The sequence below is a fragment of the Strix uralensis genome, chromosome 5 (genome assembly GCF_047716275.1).
Source record: "Strix uralensis isolate ZFMK-TIS-50842 chromosome 5, bStrUra1, whole genome shotgun sequence".
Lineage (NCBI taxonomy): Eukaryota > Metazoa > Chordata > Aves > Strigiformes > Strigidae > Strix > Strix uralensis.
In genome coordinates this window covers 3,980,023-4,000,273 of record NC_133976.1, presented here as the reverse complement: position 1 = coordinate 4,000,273, position 20,251 = coordinate 3,980,023, and the positions used below count along the sequence as shown (strand labels likewise).

The following is a 20,251-nucleotide window of genomic DNA, read 5'->3' as shown; positions in this document are numbered from 1 at the left end:
CATCCCCCTGAGCCTCACAGCCCACCCCAGCCCCACGGGACATGTCCTTGAGCCCCACAGCCCATCTCAGCTCCACGGGGCTACTCCCTGAGCCTCACAGCCCACCTCAGCCCCACAGGGCATCCCCCTGAGCCCCGCAGCCCACCTCAGCCCCACAGGCCATCCCCCTGAGCCCCACGGATCATCCCCCTGAGCCTCACCTTAGCCCCACAGATCATCCCCCCGAGCCCCACCTCAGCCCCACAGATCATCCCCCTGAGCCCCACAGCCCACCTCAGCCCCACAGGGCATCCCCCTGAGCCCCACAGCCCAACGCAGCCCCATGGCACACCCCAGCCCCCCGGGTGTCACACCCCACTGTGGCCCCACGACCCGTTGTCCCGCCCAGGCCCTACCTCAGCCCATGACTCCCCCCGCGCCCCCCAGGCCCCGCCGTCCCCCCTCCCGCGCGGCCCCTTTAAGAGCGCGGCCCCGCCCCCCCGCGGTCGCTGCCGGGGCCGCGGCTGCCGCTGCTGACAACAAGATGGCGGCGGCGGGGCCGGCGGGCCCCGAGAGCCGGGTGCTGGGCTACACCCTGCACCGCTGGAGCAGCTTCTCCTCCACCTACTTGCCCGAGTGAGTCTTGGCCTCGGCTCTGGCCGCGGCCTCGGCCCTAGGCCGCTCCGCGCCGCGGCGGGCTGTCGGGCCTGCGCCGGGCCTGCTCCGTGGCCTGCGCGGGGAGGCCGCGACGGCGGCGGCTGCTCTGGGGGGGGGCGCGGGCCCGGCCACCGCCGGCGGGAGGGAGCTGGGGCGGCCTGGGCTGGCCTGAGCGCCGGGTTGGTGAGCGGAGGGTCGGCTGCGGGGGGGTATGTGTTTGTGGGGGGGAGAGGTTGGTCAGCAGGGTTTGGGGGGGGCTGTGTGGGGGAAGAAGTGATCGGTAAGGTTTGGGGGGGCTGTGTGTGGAGGAAGGGCCTGGTCAGCAGGGTTTGGGGGGGCTGTGTGTGGGAGGGATGGTCAGCAGGGTTTGGGGGGACTGAGTGGGGGAAGCAGTGATCAGCAAGGTTTTGGGGGGCTGTGTGGGGGAAGCAGTGATCAGCAAGGTTTTGGGGGGCTGTGTGTGGAGGAAGGGCCTGGTCAGCAGGGTTTGGGGGGGCTGTGTGGGGGAGGGATGGTCAGCAGGGTTTGAGGGGGCTGTGTGGGGGAGGGATGGTCAGCAGGGTTTGAGGGGGCTGTGGGTGGAGGAAGGGCTGGTCAGCAGATTTCGGGGCTTCAGTGGGGGAGGGGGTGCTCAGCAGGGCTGGGAGGATGTGTGTGGGGAGTTGAGCACCAGCACTGGGGAAGATGTGTGTGTGCTTGGTGGTTGTTGAACAGATTTAGGGGGATCTTTGGGGTAGAGGGTCTGGGTGGCAGGTTTGAGGGGTGGGGAAGTGGGGAGGGTCTGGCTGCCAGGTTGGGGTCAGGTAGGAGGGGGAGGGTTGAGCACCGGGCTTGAGGAGGAAGGGCAGTGTGCATGGGGGTGGTGATCAGCAGGTACGGGCAAGGGGAGGGGGGCACGTAAGGAGGAGCAGTTGGCCCCAGATGTGGGGGAAAAACAGGCACTGTGTGTGAGAGAGGCTGGTCACCAGGTTAAGTGGGGAGAAGGGTAAGTAAACCTTTATCCCTCCTGCCCTGCAGGTTTGGGTATGTCAGGTGCCTGTGAGCAGTGTGGTTTTTGGCAGCTGGGCTTCCTCTCCTGGCCTTGACCTCTGAAACACTGGGCCACTGTCACCTGCTCTGTGTGGTGTTGGGGGAAGGGGGTCACCTGCTGCCCTCTTCTCGTAGGGATTTGGGGTTTGGCAAAAGGAGAGTGGAGCTGTGTTTTACAGTCATCAGTTTGCGCTGCCATGCTAAGGTGAAGCCATCCTGAACTTGGCTGTGTGGCAGTCCAGCTATGGCCTGTTAAATTCCTCTTTCATAGTAAAATTTGGAGTGACTAATGTGGTCTGGGTGTGCTGTTTTTGATACACCTTTTCAATAAGTCAGCATCACTGTTGGTCGGGAGGACCATTAGGATTACAGTGCTTGGACACCTTAGTCATTGCAGGCTGTAGAGTCTTGTCTAATCATTGATTGTGCTGAATTTAATAACCTTTGATTGAAATATCTTTGTCACCCACTATCAACAAACGACAGGGATGCCTTATTTGTTAATTATTAATGTCATGAATTATCTCCACTTTCCAAAAGGAAGTGAACCTTTAAAAAAAAGTTTTTCTGACTAAACTCCTAGTCGTATCTTTCTGTATATTTGCTTTGTTAAATGTTAAAAAGAATTGGATTCTTTTATAACTGGTAATCTTTGGTGATTATTAAGTAATCCCTTTACTGTTAAAAAGACTTGACTTTAAGGTGTTTCTTTCAGGCCTGTGATCATGCTTGTAGTTAGTTCTACCAGCATTTCTGCCTTTCAACATCGTCTTAAAGTGTTGGTCCCTGAATAGAAGGGTGATGGTCCATTATTGATCTCACTGGTGCAATATAAAAAGATAATACCGTCTTTCTCCTTGATACTCCTTTTCAAGGCTCCTGTTAGTCCTTTTTGCTACAGACTCGTGTCAGGAATTAATGTTCACGTGGTATCTGCAGTGCTGCCCAAAGTCCTTAATGTCATTGGCTTCTGTGATACAATTCCCTTTCCTACAGCAGGGCTGGTGTTTTACAAAAACATGACCTTGCATTCGGCTGTTTTTTAAGATACTGTTTAAGTGGGCTTATAATCAGTAAAGACAATTTTAACGGCTTTTAAAGCGGTATTCAATAATCCCAGTGATGGGGTTATTCTCTGGCATGCTGACCTTGCTCTGAGGGATGCTGGTCCTAACGCTTGTGTGCTGTCTTCTATGAAAGTTTTGGTTTTTATTTGCTGTCTGCTAACTTTTGATTCCCTTGTTATGGGAGAGAGAGATTAAATGAGATCTGAAAAGCAAAGGGGAGGCTTTGACCTGCCATTTAAGATCAGATTCTCAAAAGGAGAAGCATATGGGAGGGTGGTTTTTTGGGGATGGAGTGAAGATGGAAAACTTTAAAATTGCTGGGACAGCAACGTAACATACTGTGGGATGAACACGCAGATAGAACTAGAAGTTGTCTTAGTATTTAATATGTGGAACAGAATGATGGTCTTCTGGAAGGATACTGGGAATTCTGGTTATACTGTTGTTTAAATAAGTTTGCTACGGTAACTAGGAAGAAACCACTTTAACCTTGAAGTTGAGGGATGCTGCCATAGTGTGTGTAGGAATACACTACTTATTTAATAACGTTGCTTGTCGTGGGGAGCTGCGGTATTGCAAGCAAAGTGCTTGTGGAAGAGGAACAGAGTAGATTGCGCGTGTTCTTGGTCAGCTAAATATAATTTAAACACACTGCTTAAGTAGTTGTATGGTTTTGAATCTAAAACAAAGCTATGAAATATAAAACTTTCATCACTGCTGTCCAGGGAAGAAATGAAATGTCTAGTAACTTACATTGCTTATGTGATGCTGAACTGATACCGAAACTTTTCGGAACACTGAAATCACCTGATAATTGCTCTTTTTAATTTAAAAACCCCAAACAACAAGTGTTTTTCAAAGACCTTTCTGGTTATGTTCTAGTTTAGGATCAGTAGTCTATTGAAAAACACCAGTTTTCTTTAAATGACAGAATTTTTTTCTGGTGAATGCCAGTGTCTTTTCTGTTGTGTATGGTGGTGGTACTAGGGGATTAGTTAGTGCTGGATCCCATTTCTGGCTGTTTTACTAGTGCTGCAGCTAGCTGCATGTTTGCAAAGACCTTTCCAAACATTAAATGAAGATTGTCCTTCTCGAGTCTGCCAAAGAATAGTTCTACTGTTTTTCAAACTGCTGGAGTTGTCCTCTATTGGCTTGTAGCTACCAGCAGGAAGACTGACTTGGATATTTATTTTAAAAACTCTGTGGGTAGAAGTGAAAGAGTTGATCTAGTAATAGTGTCTAGTTCAGTCTGCGTTGTAGGGGAGGTTGTACCTTTGGGAAGAAAACTGATCCAAGAGGAAATTTGTTCTTGAAACATCTGGTGTTTTCTGAGACACTCTGCCCGTGCAGAGGCAGCGGGGCATTGAGAGGCTTCAGCTTGTCCAACTTGGAAAATGTTCAACCCAGCACATTGCCTGAGACTCCTCCATCGGATCCCTTCCTTGCCTCTCTGAGGTTCTTCCCCAAAGGATTGGAACCGTGTGGGAGGCTGCTCCCTGATGTCTCACAAGGGACTGGCCTAGGGATTTCCCCCTCCTTCCCCCCCAGTCACTTGACATGAGCTACACAAAGGAGTAATGGTCTCTTTTGACATATGCTGAGAAAGAGAGCTGGACTTTATTCCCTTCTCTCCTCTGGCCTTCTGCAGAAAGTTATGAGCTCAGTCACTCCTGGTTTGGACAAGGCGGGAATACACAATTTATAGAAGATGTTGTAACCCTTGTTCAAACTTGGTTGGTTTGGTAAGGAAGAAAACCAAAAGTTACGGTTCTGCATTCTGAGGGAAGCACTTGCTGTTCTGATTTTGGTTTTTAATGGCCTGTTTTTGTACCTGCTTCTGTTTAAACTGCCTGCTAAGGTGACTACGAGGTGAAGTATGGCCCTCCTGTACCCTTTTCTATTGCCAAATTACACGCTAAATTACTGTATCCTAGGACCATGGTTTCTAGTGATTGCATCAGACCCGTGACTGATGATCTCTTGTAGATGGCGGTTGCGCTCGGGTCCTTCTGTCACTGTTTTATATAGCCGAAATCCGACTTCAGAGACTAACAAGAGCTTTTGACTCTGTTATGCTAGTCATGTACCTTTTGAGGAAGTTTCATCCCATTTCTATTGCTCAGATCTTCAGAGTCACTCAGGTTTTCCTGTATGGTGTCTCTGTAGAGGAAGATCAGTACATTTCCTAGATCTGACTTTAGTTTTTTCTATTGGTATTTTGTTCAGTTATTTCTTGTGTTAAGGTTGTTATTAAGAATATAAAATAAGATTGGTTTCTCAGCTGATAACTGAATGCCATTAGCAACCTGCTAATTGGTAGTCACTTTTTCATTGCAACACATTTTCATCTATCTCACCGTGGACTTCAGTAATTCTGATAATTCCAGTCTTTTCCAGTTTGACACCTTGTGTGGTATTGCATCAGATGCTGAACGCTGGAATGTTGTCTCTTCTAGAAAGCACTCTGGAACAGAGAAAGATCCAGCTGATTTGTTACAATACACTTAAAATAATTGTGTGCGTTTTTGCTGGTTTTCTGTATTTCCATCAAACAAGGGGAAGTAAACTCAGTGAAAGATATTTTGATGAGTGACTTGTAGACTTCCGAAGTGAGAATGCAGATTTTTTTTTTTTTTTTGCTTTTTAGTTAAGAGGCTGTGACAGTAATTTCCTGCCCGGTCTAACCAAACATCTGCTGCTGCACTGTGTTTACTCTGAAACAAAGGTGTACTCTCCCGTGTTTTTTTAATCTAAGGTATTGCAAAGCATTAGTAAGAAGGTACTGAGAACATTTATAACAAACTTTTTGGGGTAAAGTCCATAAGGATTTAAAAAAAAAAAAACCCGAACTGGAAAATAAGCCAAATTCCAGCTACCGTGTTCTCTGAGATTTCTGTATCAGGAAAAAAGACGCGTTTGTGGCTAGTGAAATGTTTTTCTCAGTTTCTCCTCCTACCATGTGAAGCTGATGATTCAGATCTGTACCTTATAGGTTCGCTGATGCATCCAGGTCTTGAAGAATCTCATGTTCTAATTGAGCTCAGTCATGACTACTGAAAAGGTTTGTTTTTTCTGTTCTGTTTTCTGATAGCGAGCTCTGTTTCCTTGATGAGGTGAAGATCCCTTCTGTTGAGGTCTCAGCAGTTTAAAGCTATCTAAACGAGACCAAAACGCTGGACTAGCAAAGTGTGCTTTTCAGCTTTTCTGGCAGGGTGAACTGTCTTATCATCCATATGCTAGAATCACAGAATATCACAGAGTCATAGTTTGGGTTGGAAGAGACCTTAAAGATCATCCAGTTCCTCCTCCGCTGCCATGGAGTCTTAATGATACTGCTGCTGTTCATGGTCTCTTAAATAACTTCAGTTGCATAGCAGTGATGACTTCCATTCTAGTTTTAGAACAGTGAGTTTGGGGTTCTTTTGCACATATAAGCATGAATGTAGTTTTTTCAGCTTTAATTGTCAGCATTAATAGTTTTACTTGAGTATTTTCATGTAGCCAATTCACTTTCCTTGCTCTAGCTGCTTTGCCTGTCGGTAGGGGCAGATGAACCGGCACACCTGCTGGCTATCTGTAATTATGTGCTTGTGATGTCTTTGCAATATTGATCAATACTTTTAATATTTACCAAAATGAGCTGGGAATGCAGACATTGGCTAATGAAGTATGCTGACTGACTGTTCTCCGCTGGTGAACCCTGCGGATAGAAATGGTCTTGGTTCTGCTTTTGTCCTTTTCAGTGTCCAGTGGAATTTTTTTTTTTTTTTTTTTCCCCCACTTGTTTGTGTGGATTTTCTGGATGTTTCTAGACAATCTCATGTTCTGACAGGAACTTTCCCCCTAGTTTACATCACTTCTCTAGCTTAGGATTTTTCTCTGAAAGCTGAAATTTGGTACTTAAAAATCAAAATATTTCTGTAGCAAATAGTTATCTACAGATTGCATACGTAACTATTGGGTGCTTCTCTAGTGTCTGATAAGGTGAAGTGGTGAGGAAGAAAAAGGTCAGAGAGGTAGAGGGAGTGAAAACAATCACAAAATTATGAAGTTGTTCATTCCTTACGGTATTGGCATCAGAAATCTGATAGCTCTTGCTTCCCAGGTAAAAGCATAAATGCTGTAGTATGAGAAGAAACATCTTTAAGCTCCAGTTAAAATATAGCCATTATTTAAGAGATTAGACAAGAGTCTTATTCACTGGCAGAAGGATGAAGGCGAAATGCTAATTGTTCTGGTTCCCTGGTGTGACTAACCTGGCAGAACCTGTATTCCTCCGACATTCAACCTTTTCTGGGATGGCATTTTTTGGGGAACATTAAGAATGTAAAATTTTCACAGGATGTGTTAACATCATTAGATTATGGATCATTTGTTCTGTATGTGGCTTTATATCCTGCAAGCTTAATAAAGGTTTTCTAGCTCCTGATTACTAATTACTTGCTTAAAGACTTAAACACTATTTCAAACGGAGCACGTTTTCCTTGGGATAGCTGTTGTTATTGCTCAGACAGCATGTACAGTCCGTTTGATTTTTTTTTTTAATGACAGAGAACATAGTTTCTTATTCTGCACATTCATCATCTTTTTAGCAGATCGCTGTTAGAATGCTCAGTTAGGTTTATCGCCACCATTGATTTTTATGATGTGTTCCTGATTTTCCTGTTGAGGTTAAGTGGTGTGTACAGCATTGATTCAGTCAGATATCCAGAGGTCAACATGTTCTAAACTTCCAAAGCAAGCCAGTGCTTGACTGACTTTAATTGCATGTTAATATAAACTAAAACCAAGTGTAGTTTTGCTTTTTTGACTACAGCCTGTTGAATTTTGTAGGAACAGTGGACTGTAAGTTCTGCTAGGTCTGAATTCAATAATATACTAGTTACTGGAAGGGGAGGAGGGAGCGCTGAAGATGTAGAGTGGTTTGTAACCTTAGGTAGTTGCCATTTCAGTCATTACTTGAAACTCAGTATGCATAATCTTTGAGAAATTATTTCCTGGATCAATTTAAATCAAGGAACACAACCATATATTTAAGTTGAGGATAGCAGCCTGTATGTCTGAATTTAAACTGCAAAAGCAAACTGGTTAATAGTGCTTGCTCCTCCTCTGCTGGTGTGTTCTGCAGTTCCTGGAAAATGACATGATCTCGATAATGGAGAAAAATTGTGCACTGGTCATTTTGAACTTGGTGGTGTTTTCCTCAGCCCTCTCTGCCTTTTCTTTCCAGACTGACTGCTGCGTTCATAATGTCACTCTCAACCTCTGGAAAGGTGCCTGAAAAACACTGAAACTCTGCTTAGGGGACACTGCCTGTATTTTTCTTGAATGCTTTTCTGTAGGTACATACTTTAAGCAACATTTGGATCTTAAGATAAATATTTAAATATTAATTTGCTAGCCTACTCTCCATTTTAAAATTGTATTAGTAAGGACGCGCTCTTAACACAGAGCGTTAAAATGGAAGAAGAAAATGTGGATTAGGTAAATTGACCTGTGGTAAGGAATTGCTGAATGAGTTCCCACGCCGCCGCACAAGGGCGTGCTGTTGCGAACTTATGCGTTTTGTCTCCTAAAAAACCCACTTTCTGATACAGGGTTTGGAAACTGCCAAATATCTAAGTAATGTTGGCTTGGGAACTGGTGTACCCTTTAGCATGAGTTATTTATATTGCCCCAAAATAAGGAATTATTCCATAATGTAGCTCTAGGGGCAAATGTTTCTGACTTGTAACGTAATTCCCCAAATAACTAGTACTTCATGACAGGCTGATATGTCTTTATTTTCCCAGGTCAGTATTTTGTCTTCAGGATTGCCTGAGCAGAGTTAGAGTTACAGTGAGAGAACCTTAGTTTTGAAAGGAAAGCTAATAAAGTGAAGATGGTCCCACCTGGAACCAGGAAGCATTTTCTGGAGAGTTTTGGTGAAAAAGCTCCGTACCTGGTGTCAGTTTGGGCATAAGGGGGCTTCAGTCTGTTTTATTGAACGTAGTCTGCTTTGAATTCTTTTACAAGCATCAGTTTTTTGGGTGAACATTTTACTAAGTGTGAAGTTACAGTGGTGATGAATATTAAAGATGTGTTTATGGCTTACAGTAAGAATTTATATCTTTATATGTGATCGCTTAGTCTGTTTTTATGGATTCCTTGTTGAGTGGAAATATTACTAATATCACGGCATGTAAGAGCATTGTTGCAATGCTATGAAATCATGGAAGACCTAAATCTACTCCCTGGCCTTTGTAAAATTTTTCCATGTGTGTGTTAGTCAAACAAAAATACTCCAAGTTTGTGATGCTTCCAAAATACAGCGCTGGGGACTGACTTAGATGTGTGCTGGACATTGCTTTCCTCTGGTCTCCTTGTAAAGGGTCTGTCCCTTCACAAGCAAATGCTTTTGGAAATGAGAAGTGAGAGCAGTGCAGTACTGAGGTGTGCTACACCACCAGTGCTGTGGAAGATTTGGGAAGTCTACGTTCAGTGTCTTTTCTGGTGGTTGCTGGCAGTAGAAATCCCCATGTTCACACACTGTCTAAACTCTTTTCCCACCATGAAGTGAGATTTTTTTTTTTTTTAAATGAGAACTAAACTTTGTTATAAAGTGGCTGTGGCTGGTGACGTCTTAAACTCTGACAAATTTTACTACAATATTTTATTGGCTACAAATCCAGCGAGCTGAAGAATCTAATATCTTCATTTTTTTCCTTGAATATTGAAGGGTAGAATTCATCCTATTCTTGGTCTTTTTATCGAGCCAGGTATTGATTTCTGCTCAGGGAACCTTCTGGAACCTCACATAAGCTAGGTTACAGGCATGCTGTTGCTTGAGTTAGTGCTTTGTGGATCAGTTAAAAGGCTGGATTTCAAATATGCTTGTAGAAATGAGCACTGAGTATGAAAAGAAATAGGCAAAAGAAAAGGTTCCAGATAATCTTATATTCACTAATATCAGTTCACTAAGGTGATCAGGTGAAGCAGTCTTTATAATTGCTGATTTCATCAGCATTTTAAGTTATTTTCTTTTCAAAAAAGTAGATAGACTTTAAATACATGGAAAAGATCTGTTGTTTCAGTGATCTAATAATTCTTAAATTTAAAACCAAAGCTAGTGTGGGGGGAGAACAAACCTCGATAAATTTTAAGTTTAAAGGTCACTTAACTGGTAAGTTTAAAGTAAAATTCCTAAACATTGGGACTTTAAGGCTCATAATCATATGTGATGTGTGACATTACTGTGGGTGCCAACATACCTGAATACGCCTGACTTTATTTTTTCTACAATTTGTTTTTCTGCTGTGCTAATACTGATATTACCAACCTGGAGCCAGGAGCTCTTGCTGCTAAGGATTTGGGTTGCCCAGTGCTGTGATACAGTCAAAAGTTTAATCTGTGATTTAGAGTTGTTGAGTGTCACTGGAATAGAAGTTATTTACCAGACTCTGATAACTTCCTGGGAATTCACTATACTGCTGCAGTTTTAGTCACTGTTGGTAACATTTAATTCCTGGCGTGTCAGGAGGAAGCACTGATGAATCAAAAATACCTTGTTTAAAGAAATCTTAACTAGATGGGGCGAGTGAGGAGGAGTACTTTGTTGTGTGTGTTACTGGAAATGTCTGCAACAGTGTCATTTCGTGTTTAAGGAGCGGTTTGTTTTTTAGTAAAGGCCTTTGGGTATCATTGGACTGGCAGTCATGAGAGGCAGCTTAAAAAAAAAAAGTAAATTGTTCACTGAAAGAGATAATTGAGAAACCGATTTTAATGGAGCTATTTCTAGGCCACAGCTAAGCGATACCTGTTTTGTTGTCCAGTATAGTCAGCTGTGATCTGATAAGTATATTTCTGTAAGGTGATTCTAAATTCATCAGTTTATTTTTGTATGCTGTACTTGCTTAGCTGTTTTACTTCTGATAGAATTAAATTTATAATATACTGGATGTTTGTGTGAAACTGCTGCTGAGCAGATGGAAACAAATTTGAGCAGTAAGTTGGCAAATCTTATGACAGTATAGTATTTAAAATAGCACACTTGTGTACATGTTTAACTCAAACTTTACTTCACCATGCAGGAGGTCCTCCTGTACTTTATAGTAGTGGGGTTAAGAAGTCCTGTGTTTTAAAAAAGGTAAAACCGAAAAATGACACTCAAATCCAAAAAAATTTTGTTTCCTGAATGTATCTGCATACTGCATAATAATTGTGCATGTTTTACTGTGTTTCAACCAGGAAATTTTCATGTCTTCACACCCTTATGCCATTTTAAGCAGAGAACTTTTCCAATAGAAAAGAGAGAAACGTTATAACAAAATCTAAAAAGCTTTTTTTCTTTTTTTCCCACCTGCTTTAGGGGAGAGCAATAGGTATGTGTAGCTTTCTAAACATCGCAGCCAGGCGGTTTGACATCAGCATTAGCTGCACTGAGTTTCTGGGAGTTGCAGGAGAAAAACTTCACTAGTTCTTTCCAGATCCATGGAATAGGGATTTTTGGTGGTGGTTTTGGGTTTTTTTTTTTTTTTTTGCTGTTTTTCTTGGTTAACTCTGTGTGTACATCCCAGTGTCTAGGCTGGGCAAGAGTATCTCTATTGATGGTTTGTACTGGCTGGTGTGATGGTTCCACAGGTTTGAAATAGTTGGCCCACCACATCTTACAGTTGTCTGTAAAGTGGACTTCGTGGAAATTTCAGTCCATGTATTCTAGTGGCTGTATCCTTGCCTAGTCTGTTTTGGGATGGCTGTAGGAAAAAAATGAAAAAAAAGTTGTCATATGGACAAGGCTGAAGAAAGAGCTTTGTCTGTTTTCAGTCAGACTGTGTTTTCGTAGCACTCCAAATGCTTTTTGCAGTGTAATGGCGTGGTACCTCGGCAGTTTTCTAGAAGAGCAGCATCTGAGTTCCAAGTCCTCTTGGAGACGCGTGTGCCCTTTTCTGCACAGCTGCTCTCTGAAGAGCAATCTGAATGTGCCAAGCAAAGCTAGTGTTTTGGATTTGTTTATTCTTAAGGACTTGTTCCTAAAGTCATGGGTTCCTTTAATAGCAGCCTCATGAAAATATTTAGGTTAGATGCAAATTATAGCAGCCTTAAACCTAATTTGCAGTATATTCTGCAAAGTCATCTTATTTCTCCCTCCCTCCCCCCCTGAAGGAAAGAAAGCTCTCCCTTAGTGATTATCATGCTTGAAACCACAGAGCTGTTTGCACAGAGAAGTCCTCTGGTAATACCAAGCGTGGTGACATCTCTAATTCCAGCTGAGATCAGCCAGCAGTTGGTACAACGGATATGACGGTTTCAGGGTTGGTAAAAGGAAAAATTATCTGCTTCCAGCGGTTGCAAGACCAGTGTCTGCATGGGTAATAAAAAGAAACTTCCACTGTGTTCTGCCAAGAGGGCTCTCTACGCAAAGCAGCCAGAACGATCCACTTCTCTTATTTAGTGATGGGAACGCTTACAATAAAGGCTTAGATGCTAATAGCCACGAAGGAAGCTGCTTTATGAATTTAAGGCACACCAGTACTGCCTCTGGACATGTTTGTGGTGCAAATAAAGTAGCTCCTTCTGCTTAGCAGTTAGTGTGGGGTAGGATTGCTCACAAAGTAGCAGAGGTACCATGACATCTAATTTTTTTTAGTAGTTACTTGCCAGTGGGAGAGTGGTATTGGGAGTTCACTCGAGTATGAACCCCTAGTCCAGATCCAGCTGCTCATCTTGTTTTCTCCTTTTGTGCTGGCATTAGTAGTAAGCTGAATTGGAGAACTGATCTGACTAAAGAAGTTATTTATGCTAATCTTTATTATAGCTGCTGGTGTAGGGAGGGGGAGGATCAGGCACGAGTGGGTGGAATGGTCCCTCTTGGCAGTGGTGTAGATTTATGCTAGACTAGATCTTGTATCTACAGTTTATGATTATGAGTTATCTCAAACCGCGTTTAATGGGTTGCTTTTTTTCACAGGAAAAGCTTGCGTAAAACTATTTGGTGCTTGCGGTAGCTCAAGGGCTTGCAAATACTTTTTTTTAATGCTTTGTGAGAATTACATGGAAAATCATCAAGTTAATGGAATTTTCACTTCTAGAGTTTCTCAGAGGTTTTAATCTAGGTATCGTATCGGAAAAGCCTGCCTCCAGGTACTGTGTGAGAGTGGTGTGATGTCCAGAAAAAGGGTTTTATGTGGAAAGAGGCATCTGTCACTAGGTTAGGCATTTGTTTGTTTCTTACTGTCTCGTGACTGTTGGAATGCGTGAATTCCTCCAAGCTTTTGAGCCCATAAATTTTCCTAACCATTGTGGTAAATTGACTTTGTACGTATGTACTTCTGTCTTCAGTGTTTGTTTAATCTTAATAAATTAACAACCCATGTATTTTTAAACATATTTATAACTATATGGACACTGTTACCTTCTCTTTTACATTTCTTTTTAGCCTTAATTTTGTGTGGGCTGCCCACCCCTTTTCTCTGTCTTAGCAGAAGGATTTTTAATCTTGCCTAGCTGTACTGATTGAGTTCGTCTTTGGTTGTGGCAAACTGATCTTTGACCTGGAGAAGCAAACAAATCTACTTCTAAAAATATGATCTTTGGGATCTGTCCCAGGTACAAAATGCCTCTTTCCAGCAGGGCATTATCTGACCATGTAACAGTGCCAATTCCTGCAAATGTTGCTCAACGTATGAAGGGATCATCGTCTAATGTTTAAACAAATGTAATAACATCGTAAATAAAATTTATTCTGTAGGGTAAATTGTCTTGCACACTGCAATAAAGTTTCATAAAGGAGGAAAGCTGTATGGTGTTATCTGGTTTTATCTGCCTTAGTGTCCCTTAAGTATGTAGTATAAGATACGTATCTTGTTTAAGTTTAGAAGTTTTTTTTCTCTTCAGATATTAAAAGGTATTAAGAAATTCATAAATATCCTTTTGCTTTGCCTCTGGCATGGTATAGGAGACTGCAGGTATGATTCTTCTCAAAACAAGTGTGTTTTGGTTTCTAGTGGTGACTTCGCTTTGAGACTGGCAACTTTTATTAGAAATCTGTCTCATCAGTTCCCAAATTCTCCCCTTTGGCTGGTTCGTTTTGTCTATGTTGTAATTAAAGACAGGGGCTAGGTTTTCTCTTGGAGTTGAGCCTCTTCGTGCTGCAAAGTAGATGTGTTAGTTGGATGTTTAATTATGCAGACCAATGCATGACGTTTCCTATTTTGATGGGGTTGGAGCAGGAGGGTAATGCGTGTCCGTGTGCTGTTCCAACGCGTTTTCCCCATTGGGGATGCGTGAATAAACCAGCTGCAGGCCTGGGCCGGCGCTGGCATTGCTGTGTTAATAAATGCCGTGCTACGATGGAAGCTAGTGAAAGGGACAGGGAACCTGAGTTTTGTTCCTACGCTGTGTAAAAATCATGACATGTCTCATGTAAAGCACACAGACGGACAGCCTCTAGGCCAGCTCTCTAAAATGTATATTTTAAGGGGCCACCCTGGTCTAGCTCCTTGCTGTCTCCCTTGCCATGATGCGGGACTGCTTGGATACCGTTGCTAGTGTGGTGATTTTGGTCTGCCCAATGTGGAAGGAGCAAGCTAATTTCTCTGTCTGTTAATGCTCAACCTCTGACTTAACCTCTTTCACTTCTGAGCTTTTATATGAGCGCTTGTTCCTCCAGTCCTTTGTAGTAATCCAGATGCTCGTGTCCTTTTCCTCCTACACAGCAGATGGAGATGGCATAAGCCTTTTGATGACTGCTTCCTTCTTTTTACATAAGTTTTACGAGCTGGCGAGTTCATTTGTTGGATGTGGTAGAGCTCGTAAGCCCTGTCCAGCAGGTGGTGCATCGTTACCTCACCAATAATTATATGTATTTTAGGGATTTTTATTTTTAGTTTTCAATTTAATCTGGGAGGTGAGTTTTACCACATGGTTATAGGAGAGGGGAAGGCAGATTCCTCATATGACTACCATGACAAATCTGTTTCATTTTAGCCAAAAACCTATGCTGAATTTCTGTTAATTACCTGCATGCTGTGCTATTCCAAACTGTAAGAAAGCAACTCGAGGGTAATTTTGCTGGTTGAAGAGTTGAACTGGTGCTTTTTGGTGTGTTGTTCTAGGCTTGTAGCTCGTATGAAAAATACTTGCTAAAATTTGGCGTGAGTTAGATGGTCATCTTCCACACTCCAAGAAAGCTTAAGCAGGTTAGCAGCTTGCTCTCTCCATTCCGATATCGCCTGTCTAGTAACGGGACAGTTTTTTGGCTTGCTAACTGTTTTACTGCTCATCATTTTAACCTTATTGAAAAGTTCTTACCCCGTTGAGGTGAATGAGACTGTTTTTTCCACTTCATTGCGGACTTGGGCCTACGTAAATTCATCTGGTTTACATTTATTTCACAATTTGAATTTTTTTTATTTCGCAACTTGGAGCTCCGTTTCACAACCACAAGGCTCAGAGGCATATATTGATGGGTCCCGTAAAATAGCAATGTAGAAAATTTTTAATAAAAGAGGGGGAGAACCTTAGTCTGTGTCTAGCGATTTAGGTAGTTGCATGAGAGTGTTGCTGATCTGCATGTATGAAGATCTTATTGGAAATGTGAAATAGAATGTGGCTGTTACTTAAATTACATCTGGCTTCTCACTTTTAGGAATATCTTGGTGGATAAGCCCAATGATCAGTCCTCAAGATGGTCTTCAGAAAGCAATTATCCTCCCCAGGTAAGCATCTGAATCTCTGCAACTGTACAGCTGTGTTGTACAATTTAGTATATACTGGAGTTTTTATTTTAAATGTAGGCTGCTACTATTTATATTGACAGCCTTTATAGCCTACCTTCTCTCAGTAAAATGCAGGTTATTGGTACATTAGGTGTTTACATTTCCAGCAATGTATTTATGATCTTTCAAGAAATGCTTTTTCGCGGGGGTAGTTTCACGTTTCATCCTTGACAATCATGGTTGTGCTGGAAATAATCTAACCTTATGGTTAGATTAAGCTGCTAATGAGGCATGCAGGTCTCCCTTTGTCAGCACTACTGGAAACTGTTGTAGATTGCTGGCCTTGAGTCCTAGATCTAAGGAGCTTGTATTTGTTTCCCCTAATAGCGCATTTAGAAATGTAGACTCTGTTTAAAGAGACATGAATGTCACCTCTTCTGCTGGTTAAGCAGCTTATTAAAATAAGATTTGTATTGATTTTAGCATCTAATTTGCTTTTTCACTATTAATTAGATTGTTAGATTATCCAGAAAAAATATGCTTATCCTTTTACTTTTTTTTTTTTTCTCCAATAAATGTGTTATCCTTCTCTTTATGCTGGATCTATACCTTATTACTGATACTGTTTGATTAGCTTCTATATCTCCTATGCTGGTTGTTTTAAATTCTTTTGTTTAAAACAGCGATGCACAGCAGTGTTACGCAGTTGTTTCTCCCATGCAAAGTTCTTCTGCTTATCTACTTATTTAATCCAAGTATTCCTCATGAGTTAAGTCTCACAGAATTTTTGTCTAGGTAAATTTTAATACTTTGCTTTGATAGCGTGTTAAATATCTATAGTCTAGACTGGTGGCTCCCTATAGCAGCAGGTCACCTCGTCCAGCTGACTTTCATTTTAATTTTCATGATAGTGTTCTATACTGTTGTATCTGTAAAAGTGGGGTGGGTTTTTTTTAGGATGAGAGGGAAAACCACCCTGTTTATTGCATTAACATGTTTCATAAACCTGCTTGTGAAGACTAATTTTGATCCTCTTGATGCCTCTGTGCATCTTCTGATTTTTTTTTTTTTACATATATGTATTTTGATAAACAGCATAGGAATTTAATCCATAACCTGAAGCAGTTATAGTGTATCTAGGAACTATTGATTGCAGGGTAGTGGGTATTGAGCATGTATTGTATCCCAGTCTGTGCCATCCTTTAATTCCTTTCATGTGGGAAGCACATGTTTCTCTTTACGGCTATCTTGTTCCCAAGGCAAGGCTGATCTGTGTTGTAGCTTTGGGTGGTGTTTTTCACCTGAGGTGCTCTGAGTTGTTGCTGAGTTGTAGTTCTTCAATTTTCTGAGCCACCCTGAATATTTTCTGCTTTTAAAAACCTGATTCTGGCATGGGAATGCATCTCTTGTAACTGGATGCTTTAGAATATTCCCAACCTGTGCTTAAAGCTGACAAGTGTGATATAAGTTATATTCAGGCATGTAGATTAAGCAGGGAATAGTTAGGGTGGTGGACTTCTGTACAAACCACATGAGCTTGTTAAAGAGATGTCTTCCAACAATTTAATGTGTATTGATTGTGGCCTGAATGAAGACGCTGTTGCAGAACTACTGAATCCAACCCTGGAGAACTGGGCATTGCCCTGCATGCTAAGCAGATAATTTAAACCAAACATTTTAATAGGAGAGAGATGAATTAACATTATCACATATATATACACCTACCTATCTCATAGATATCTAGAGATATCGTTCAGTTGACTTGTCTTGTGGATGTCTACAGATATATGAGGTATCCAGATTTGAGGTCTTTAGATCAGGCTTGGAAAAAGTTAGTCTTTGTAGTGGCAACTGACGTTGGCAAGACAGTATTTGAGTTTTATTCTGCGTTATTTAAAGACGAAACCAACAGCAAACCTGGCTGTCTAAGTGGAAAAGGCCATCCTGCTGGTTTCCTCTTACTTGTATCTCTGTATCCAATAGTGAGAATATAAAATGCTGCGTAGTTGCTCATGCATTCAGCAAGCCCACTCCTGAGTGCTGAGTGAGAGATGATGTATTTGCATTGTCTCTGACATGTACTTTAGCTAATTCTCATGCTTCTAACTCGGGTTTTTAATTATTCATGTAAAGCATTTTTTACTGTGTAACTTCCCTGTTGAAAAATTAACTGGAAAGAGGGAAGGGGGAATTAACATCTGCATAAGAGGCCTGTGTTCAAAGAATGCAGTTTTTGTTAATTCTCTGTGTATAGAGAGAAACAGTTCCAAATTGTGTTGTCTCATACTTGACAAAAGAACTTCAGATTTGGTTGCATTTTGCTCAAAATAGCTAGTTCTTGCACCTTGCCAATTGAAAGACTGCCACATTTTAATGCGGGTAAAACTTTTATACAGGTTTTCTGCTTCCTCATTTTTGCAGATGGCTGAAGTTCTTAAGGTGGATTCTTAGCTTGGAAAACTTCAGTTGACATAGTGGATGACCGAATTAGAAGTGTGGTGAGGAGAGAAATTAGGGGGAAATCAGTTGCTTTGTGTTAAAAGTTGGGTGCTTCATATTCCAAAAAACGATGATATATACATACGTGACTTTTAATGCCCAGAATAAACATCATGTATACTATGGAAAATGAAGTTACAGAGCATTTTATGGCCTGTGTGTTGGCATCACTTCATTGAAAAATTGGTCGCTTCTGTGGTGACGCACTTGTTAAAATGTGTGGGCGGCCATAATAGTCCAGGACAGGAAGTGAACTGAAACTTGCTGAAATAAAGCTTTCCTTGTTTCCAGCTTTGTTAGCTGAAACTAGGGCTGAGACAAGGACTAATGTCAGTCATGCTCACTTGAACATGCTGTGAGATATTTTAATAAACTCTGCAGCCCTAATTTCTAGTGTTTGTCTCATCAGAGTGTCTCACCTTTATGTAAGACTTTAGGAATTCCTTGCTGAGGTTGCAGTGCTGTGCTGGCTTAGAGGTAAAAATATGAGCGAGTCCCTAAACATAGAATTATTGCCTTCCCTTGGTGATGAAAACAAAAAAACCTCTCCAGACACCTTTTCTTTCAGAGCATTCCTCTTGCCCGGATGAGCATGAATGAGAAGAACGTAGGTAAAAATCTGAGAATGTGTTCAGTAGCTCAACGAAGATCCATGCTTTGCAGTAAATGTGCTGGAGTCTGTGTTAAACCTTTTTGAAAAGGGAAAGAAAATGAAAGTGGAAGTCTAGACACTTGAAATGCTGCCACGTGACTATATTTAGTAAAGGGTTTTCCTAGCTTCAAGGGTATGGTAGAGTTAAATAATTCTTGTGGCCATGAAAGCCACCAGTTGGTTATGAATGAATGCCAGAGAAAGGAAATACATATGGCAGCTGTTTTTCTGTTTATTAAACTAGATGTCTTTCTTGAGTCTTGAAATAGAATGACCCAGAAATTATATATTCAATAACAAACCTGTTATGTAGTAACCTATTCAGGCAGAAGAGGGCTGATTGTTCTATTTTTAAACTAGTTCTAGGCTTACATATGAAGTGTGAAGCAATAAGGCTGGTAATGCTGAAGACCACGGCTCTGTCATAAATGCTCATCCTGATGGCTCCAGCGATGGTCTGACTTGGAAGAGTGCATGCAGAAGAAGATTTAATTCCCCTGAGTGGCTTGATTAATGATGTGTACAACAAAAGGATAGATTTTTATTTAGCCACAAGCTTAACTGCAAAGCAATGTGTAAGTTTGTGTAGTGGACAAGGGCAGCCCCTGTTATTTTGTGTTTTTATTTTCACATGCAATACAAGTTTCTCTATTCCCTAATAAAAAAATGCTTGAGCATAAATGGTTAAAGAGAAAGAAATTAATACAATGTGATTCTAATTGCACAAGGCAGTTTGCATAGTGCAGTTTGGAATCTGGTCCATCGTATTTGATGTAGAGATATAAATTTTGAACAGTTAAAGAGCATATGTACAAAGTTAGTTGGCACTGTCCAAACAATTGGTTTTGGTTTTACATTTGAGAAGACCAGTTTTCCTGTCTTGATTTCCATCCTGCTGTGTAGATTGTATCAGGAACTAATTTAAAGTACATTAGTAAAATTTACACTCAGTTGTGTGATGCAGAAACATGCATATGGTTGTCATCAAATGGTAGCACAGACCAGAGCTTCAAAAAAGTTTGGAATTTGCTGTGGCTCCCAGTGTGACAGAGCTGGATTTGCTTTTTTTTGGGTGTACCGTAACACGCTGTTGAGGTGCTGAAGTGCCATACATGACTTACTCTGCTCTGTGCATCTTCACTCACAAATGTGTTTAATCATAAACCAGAAGTTCTACTCTTCTCATGTTTTGTAGCATAACAGTTAGGCTGAGGTTTTTGTGCAGTTACACAAATTACTGTCTGTGTGCCATGCTTCTAATGAAGCAACACTTCAGTTTATAATTTGGATTTTTGGAATACTTCATGAGTACTTGGACAGTAAACATACTGATGTTGCTTATAGCAATGGGATGGAAAAGCATCAGATATCTTGGTACATGTATTTGTCTGAAATCCCATAGATTGTTCTCTCCAGGTTGAATAAATCACCTGATCTTACGTACACTTCTGTTACATCTTTCAAAGCTACAGAGAATAGTCTGTCACATCTAAAATCCTGGTAGCAGTCCAAAAATACCCATGCAGCCAGCTGTTTTCAGCTCTTGAGGCAATACATTTTTTCAACATCAGTGAGATTTGTAGATAGTATCCACTGTGGCAGCAGTGTGTATGTTTGTATGTAAAAACAAAAAGTATATCTCCGTATGTCTTTTTATATATGTGTGTGTATAG

General features: G+C 41.6%; 1 protein-coding gene across 2 annotated transcripts in view; it reads left to right on the top strand.

The window, feature by feature from the left end:
• Positions 1 to 496: 496 nt before the first annotated feature.
• MKLN1 (muskelin 1) overlaps positions 497 to 20,251 on the top strand; it is a 98,265-nt gene continuing 78,510 nt past the window's right edge. The window contains exons 1-2 of one of the 2 annotated variants that reach the window (XM_074869687.1): positions 497 to 615; positions 15,358 to 15,427. In XM_074869687.1, coding sequence (XP_074725788.1) covers positions 524 to 615; positions 15,358 to 15,427 — 162 coding nt within the window. In that variant the 5' untranslated portion in view covers positions 497 to 523. Of the gene's footprint in view, positions 616 to 15,234; positions 15,253 to 15,357; positions 15,428 to 20,251 lie in introns of those variants that run through there. The other variant, XM_074869688.1, reaches the window with a different exon arrangement.